This window comes from Sinocyclocheilus rhinocerous, unplaced genomic scaffold (assembly GCF_001515625.1).
Source record: "Sinocyclocheilus rhinocerous isolate Xijiao unplaced genomic scaffold, SAMN03320098_v1.1 scaffold1131, whole genome shotgun sequence".
NCBI lineage: Eukaryota > Metazoa > Chordata > Actinopteri > Cypriniformes > Cyprinidae > Sinocyclocheilus > Sinocyclocheilus rhinocerous.
In genome coordinates, this window is record NW_015638568.1 from 35,728 (window position 1) to 42,783 (window position 7,056).

At 36.6% G+C, this 7,056-nt stretch overlaps 1 protein-coding gene across 1 annotated transcript in view; it reads right to left on the minus strand.

Moving 5' to 3' along the window:
* Nucleotides 1-6,540, minus strand: part of LOC107749792 (arachidonate 12-lipoxygenase, 12S-type-like) — a 9,368-nt gene extending 2,828 nt beyond the window's left edge. Inside the window, exons 1-10 of the mRNA XM_016564967.1 lie at nt 6,388-6,540; nt 4,950-5,093; nt 4,245-4,449; nt 4,061-4,142; nt 3,839-3,961; nt 3,181-3,287; nt 1,304-1,476; nt 1,074-1,217; nt 561-764; nt 303-389 (exon numbers count right to left, since the gene is read on the minus strand). Coding sequence (XP_016420453.1) covers nt 303-389; nt 561-764; nt 1,074-1,217; nt 1,304-1,476; nt 3,181-3,287; nt 3,839-3,961; nt 4,061-4,142; nt 4,245-4,449; nt 4,950-5,093 — 1,269 coding nt within the window. The 5' untranslated portion in view covers nt 6,388-6,540. The remainder of the gene's footprint in view (nt 1-302; nt 390-560; nt 765-1,073; nt 1,218-1,303; nt 1,477-3,180; nt 3,288-3,838; nt 3,962-4,060; nt 4,143-4,244; nt 4,450-4,949; nt 5,094-6,387) is intronic.
* Nucleotides 6,541-7,056: the final 516 nt, after the last annotated feature.

A 7,056-nucleotide genomic window follows, 5' to 3' on the forward strand; every position in this document is an offset into this window, starting at 1 on the left:
ATTTTGGTGTGATTTGTTTGATTGGGTTCTCTTTGTCTACTTTCAGGACTTGTGTGAAAATCTGATTGGGTCAGTTTTTGGGGGTCATACTTATGCAGAAATATAGAAAATTTTAAACTTTCAAGCACCTCAGTAACTGTACATGTCATGATTGTCATCACACTATTAGTTCAGTCAGGACCACTCTGTTTGAATAAGATTATTGTAGAGGTCCTGAACATTATTTTGGCGGCAGGCTTTGCTCTGAAGGGTTCATATTCTGAGCTGTCCACTAGCAAACTACATTGTGTACAGATGCTCACCCTTTTGAAGATGCCATCTGGGGAGATCAGCTGTGTTCTGCCACGACAGTTAATCTCAAGTGTATACCTCAGGTGTGGAGCCAAGAGCTGCAATGAGAGAAAAAGTGACAGAAAGAAAAAGTGAAGAAGAGTCTTAACATACAATACAGCTGGATAATTTATTGAATGACTAGCGATTTTGATGCATCTGTGATTATCTAACTTTAAACATGCAAATTTATCTCTCCTAAAAAGCACTTCCTGTAGACTTCCTCTAACCTTATATATAGGGTGAACAGCAGGCAGCTGTCGGAGTGTGGCCACACAGATCACTTCTACCACCAAGTGTGTGCGTAGCAGATGTGATAACAACTGAAAGACCTGGAACTCAGAGTGACGAACCCACATCTTTGCCAATAACCAGGCCAGAGGTGGATCGCTAGGTAGAAATATGGGTGTGTCCTTATCAGGTTTCTGTTCAAGCTGAAAGGAAGGGAGAAGAACAATAAGACATTTCTGATCAGTGTTTGACAGTTCATTTCTGGATAGGTTCCTGTAACGTTACTATGATTGTTACATTAATACCCTACCTGCAAAATTCATGTTTTGATACTTTGTCTTTAATTCAAATGTATTTCTCAAAAAAAAAAAAATGAAGTCTCTTCTTTTTGGTAAAAAACACAAACATAAACATATTTTCGGCAGATGGAGGCAGGAGTAAGATTTGGAAAACTCTGCTGTAGATTCATCCTAGTTTATGTTTCCGAATATATGTGAGTCAGCAAGTTTTACCTGTATGGCGATGGGAATGAGACCTTTCTCAGGATGTTCATATAGTAAGCAAAGCGGGGCAGCTATGTGCTGTGCCTGGTCTCTGATTACATTGGCAGGAATCCCATCCATTATTGCATGATCAACCAGGAATATATTTCCTTTCTTTAGTAGGAGAGACAAAGAAACATTATCAGATCCACTGTTCCAATAATCCATTGTATTTAAGAAAATAAACACTAAACTCTCACCTTGAGTTCTTCCTTCAAAGTGGTTGTAGGTACAAGAGAAGACTGCACCATGTCTCCCGTGACAAGGAAGTTCGAGGGCAGCTCCTTGCACCTGGTAATCATTCTTGGGTTTGAGCCGTTGAGGAACTGGTAACCAAAAAAACAGTCTTCTTTCCAGTGCTTCATGGTGTATTCTGAACAAAATATTGATCACAAATTCATTTAATGACATTGGTAACTTTCTGTATGTGACTTTTCGGGAAGATTTTTGCCTCGTCACAGTTACAGAAGGGGTCTATTACATAGGCCATGCTTGATCTTATTTTAAGTATTATAACGTGATGGTTGATTCAGCAATGATCATTTTAAACCAACCAATAAACAAAATCAATCGATAAACAGCTGCAACAGGTTTCAAAATTTCACACTACATTTTTAGGTGCCCTGCGTGCGTAAACGCTGGATAACATTCTGATTAGCATATTTATTATGAGGTAAATAAAGTCGAGCAAAAAAATAGCTCACGACAAACACGCCACCGCCTCTTGCTTTGATAACTGCTCTTCTGTCTGTGGAAATGTCCGCTATGGTAAATATGTTGTAATGTATTGTTCAATAAGTAACGAATAACACTGTATTTTCTTTACTCCAGATAACGCGCTGCTCATTTTTCTCTCAGACATTAAAAGAGCGCATGCTAGAAGTTCATGCGACTGTTAAAAAAAATAAAAAATAAATAAAGCTCACGAGTACATTATGATAAGTAAGGTAAGTAAGTGCTGTTTAATTTATTATTGGTTTCCGTTGTTAAACCGATTAGAATATTTATATTCTTGCACCTAATTGTTTCACATTTTATACCTTTAGCACCAGTGTTGGGGGGTAACTAGATACATAACGGAACTATGTAATTTAATGACAAAATAAATGTAACTGTAATCTGTTACAGTTACTGAGAAAAATTGTGTAGTTTAATTACAGTTATTTATGAAAATGTTAAAGCTTACAAAGGGAGTTACATCTGAATATTTTTACACACTTTAGGACAAAACAGGGCACATGCTTATTTGATATCTGTTTTATTTCCTATTTGGGTTTCTGTAACTAATAACTATTAAACTATACAGTATCTTCTGATTTTAACCTCAGAACAATCTCAAAGTAAAAAGATGTGCTAAAGTCTGATTTTGTGGTGGCCGTGCTTTAAAATTTAATTATTATATATAGCCTATTAAATCTTAATTCAAGTGTAGAACGATTTTGGGAAGTCTGACAGTAATCAGTGTTGAATACTACTGTAAGGTTAATCCTGCCTACTTTAAATGTTTCTAAATGATTAACAGTTGGAAACATTCGTTAGAAATTTAGAAAAGTTATCAAAAAATAATCAAATGTAATCAGTTACATTATACTTTAATAAAGTAATTGAAATAGTTACACTACTTATTACATTTTAAATAGGGTAACTTGTAATCTGTAACCTATTACATTTCCAATGTAAACTTCCCAACACTGTTTAGCACCGCTTCAACGTTAGCTGTATTGTGAGCTTTCATAATCGAGAGTTAAAAATTTGTGAAGCGTATATTAACTCAGGGCAGTAAGTGGCTTTTATCCAGGGTTTTAAAAAATCATATAGGGTTAAGTGCAGTGTGAACATCTGCTATTCAAGGCTGGGAATAAATGTGGAATTTTGACATGACATTGTGAAATGCCATTCATTTGTGATATAGGTCTCCTACACATAGCTAAAGAGTTACATAAACATGTTACAGAATGGTATTTTCTGGGAAGAGAGCTTTCCGAGAATGCAGTAATTACATGAAATGCATATTTTCTGGTAACTAAACTAAGAAACAAAGAAAGAAAACAACAGGGACAGATTAAGTGATTGTTACCAGCTATTGGACTTCTTAGCTTCCAGAAGATCCTTTTGAAGTCGTCCAGGTCATTCCAGGACTTTCCGAACTTGATTGCCAGTTTTTTCAGAGAGAGCTCCAAAAGCCTGAGAAGCGAACGGTGTACAAGTGGATTTGTGATTAGATTAATGGAATAGTAATTAAAGGGGTCATATGATGTTGCTAAAAAGTCGTCTTTTGTGTATTTGGTGTAATGAAATGTGTTTATGCGGTTTAAGGTTCAAAAAACACATTATTTTCCTCATACTGTACATTATTGTTTCTCTTCTATGCCCAGCCTTTCTGAAACGTGTCGATTTTTACAAAGCTCATCGGTGGCGGCGTTATTCAAATCTTCCCACATCGTGACGTAGACATGTGGGGGCGTGTTAGAACCAGCCGTTTTAGGAGGGCGTGGACAAGTCTTAACTTTTATAAAGAATATCTCTTTGGATTTGAGACTTTAGTCTTTGCCACTTTAGGGATCTTATCTATGCACAAACAGCTTGTAACATTCCAAAGAGAAAGGAAAATTTTAAATTGCATGATATGACCCCTTTAAATGATACATTGATACATAGGGGAATACACCAACTTATGCACCTTAAAATATCAAGTCACACGTGCACAGCAAAATCTGTACTGCATTTTTACTCACGCATAGTGAAGGGATCCCACAAAGTCACTGCGCTTTTCGTTGTCAAAGCGAACGTCCTGGGGGAGATCAGCCTCTGACTTGGCATCAATGCATTTTGGAATGCCGGGGGCCCATGCAAGCCATCTGATAGGTGAGACACGGAGTTCAACAGGGATTTGTGAGAAGTACATTCCTTATAAAGAATGCAGTAATAAGTTCAGTGAATGCAAGCTCCATGAAGACCTGTATATTTTCTGCCTCTCCAGAAGCTCTGCCGTTCTGTGAGATATCTCCAGTGGCAAGGTGTCATCACTGATCTTTTTGGCTATGAAAGAAAAAGGAACCAGAGTTGTGTTTTGTATTAATGCTGTTTCATCTTGATCTTAAATCTTAGTTGTTACTGCAAGTGCAGTTCAATATAACTGACCTGTGCCTTCTCTGAGCTCTACTACCACTTTATCTCCCACTAGCCAACGGTAACAGGGAAAAGTATAGCTGCATCTTTCTCCAGGTACACTGACTTTCACATAACGGCAGAACCAGTTATCCTCCATCCAGTACTTCTGCTTCTCCAGGCGCACCAGTATCAGGGGACCCAAATCAGCAGCACTTTTAACTGTGTAATCATCCACCTACAAAATCATGGGAATATATTTCGATATTAGAGATGTTTTAATTCACTATTATTAACCAGTATTGCTCATTTCACATTTTGTACATTTAGATCATTAACTACTCATCAACATGTCGTTCCAAACTCCTAAGACCTTCGTTCACCTTCGGAACACATATTAAGATATTTTTGATGAAATCCGAGAGCTTTCGGGTCAGAAGGCTCTCGGATTTCATCAAAAATATCTTAATTTGTGTTCCGAAGATGAATGATTTCAAAATCTTTTTAAAGATTTTTTTTCTTACTTTAATGGAAATGTGATTATTTTCAATAACTTTATGATCATTTGTCATTGGCATTGTTGTAAAATAGGATGGTAAATGCTTTACTTATACTATTTAAAATAATTTTACATTTAAAAAAAGATCTACTCTACTGCACTCGACGGAAGAAAAAGGAATACATATTATATTTAATAGATTTAACAGTTTTCATAAGCACACAAGCATATTTACTCACCGCTCCTCTGCAGAAGTCTAGGCCTGGATTGTCCAGCACGGTTCTCTCACTCTCTCCTCTCTCTCCAACCAGAGTCACGTATATATAGTTATTGGTTCCCGAATATTCTGAGGTCCCGGTGGCCACTGTCACTTTGTACTCCATCTGCACTCATGCACATACAAATGCTGATCAAACTGTAGTATATTTTCACTGTTTCAGTCATAGTCTCAGTGCAGTCTCAGATGCTTAATTCTTTTTGCAGTCACATGAAATGTCTAACAGATGTTAGTCCGTTTCCTCACAGTATTGTGCAATCAGTTTATGTCTGCACTGGGCGATTACAAAAGCGACCAATGTATGGTGGAAGTGAAAGTGGAAAACAAGAATGGCTGGAAAAGGATTTCTTGCACAAGAATGATCTCCCCAGGGCTATATCACCTGTTTTCACAGAATAATAGATGTGATTAATTTTAAACATGAAACCAAGACACACCTAAAAAACAAATCAGCATAGGGCTTTGTAAAAAAATGAAAACCCTCAATGTATTATCAAATGTATTAAATGATTCAAGTGCAGGTAGACACTTAAGCGCAATTTGATCTAGTGAGCTTCCCCTGTTGTAACAATACAAATACAATACAATTCAAGCTAGTGCATTGTGAATGTGGTACTTACAGTAGAAAAATTAAGACAGTACAGTATAGCAAAGAGAAATTGAAGGGAACATTTTATAATAAGCTTTAATATTAGTTAATGCATGATTTTTTTAAGCATTTAATAATCTAGGTTAATATTAATTTAAAATATGCTATTGTTCAGTGTTAATTTATGTTTGTTTATAATACATCAACCAATGTCAAGCAATAAACTTTAAATGTTAAAAATGTATTAGTATGCGGTAAAGAGTTTAATTAGTTGTTGCAGTTGTAGAGTCATGTTTACTCATGCTTTTCTAGTTTATCATTATTTCCTGTATATAAAGGGTGTGAATAAGCTGTCAAATCAATCAAGCATGGTAATCTTTAACCTACAGCCACCCAGCTAGAAAAACTTTAGATCAATATCAGATTAGATTCACCAAGATATTTCAGAGCAAGCTCATTTCCGTTACGCCTGCTAATAAAACACTGATGTGCCATTGCACTCTGTACAGGTGCATAGAAATAGTTTTGCATATAGCGCACAGACACACATGCATAGCCTAAAAGCTTAGATACAGACAGAAGTGTCATATTTTTACCATCATGCCTTGAAGGACTTAAAATAGCCTAAAGACGTGCCTAGACGAGTTATTCCAATTGACAGTGGTTCATAGAGTTTTTACCAGTGTGTTTCACCAAACACTAGATTTAACTTAAATCAACAGTGAACATTAGAAACGCATTGATTACTTAAATATGTTCCAATACAATAAATTGAGAGAAGAATCTAAAGAATAGTTGGGCAAAAAGTTACCTCTTCTCTGTGGAAAAATGCGGTGGTGAAAATCTGATCTTTGTTATGCTCCTCTGCTGTAGTTTCTATTGCCTCTTTTCTCAACTGACTCTAGTTTCCTTCTTTCATGTCAGAAACTGGCTGTTCACTGACCCTCTAGTTTCACTGACTGAATCAGGCATATATTTGCTTTTAAATGTCCTGTCTCTACTGGTCTCCTCCCTCATACCTCCTTTCCATCCCTTCCCCCTCTCTAGCCCTTTTCGTCATAGTCCTCTATGGGCTGATATTTCAACCTCCTCATTTGTTTATTCATTTTTTCTTTGCTATCCGCGTCAAGGAAGCGGGTAGCTCACAGAAAAACCACAAAGTTAAAAATAAGAATATTTTTGTACTCAACTTGAAGCCTATATGAAACTTTCACAGTAACATGAACTGTACGTCTCAGACGGCACAATCACATTTCAACCAGGCTTCTAACAACCCTTCAGTCAAGAGGTCATAGTGTTACAGTTTCACTACAAAGAGTTTATATCTAAAGGCGGCCGTTCTGTGAGGAATTACAAGTAATACTTTCCCTTTTTAACAGGACACTGGCAAATACCAGGGGCCTCATTTATAAAATACTGCGTAGAAAGCATCCTAAATTTGATTTTACGATCATTAAAGTGCGTACGTGTGATTCATAGA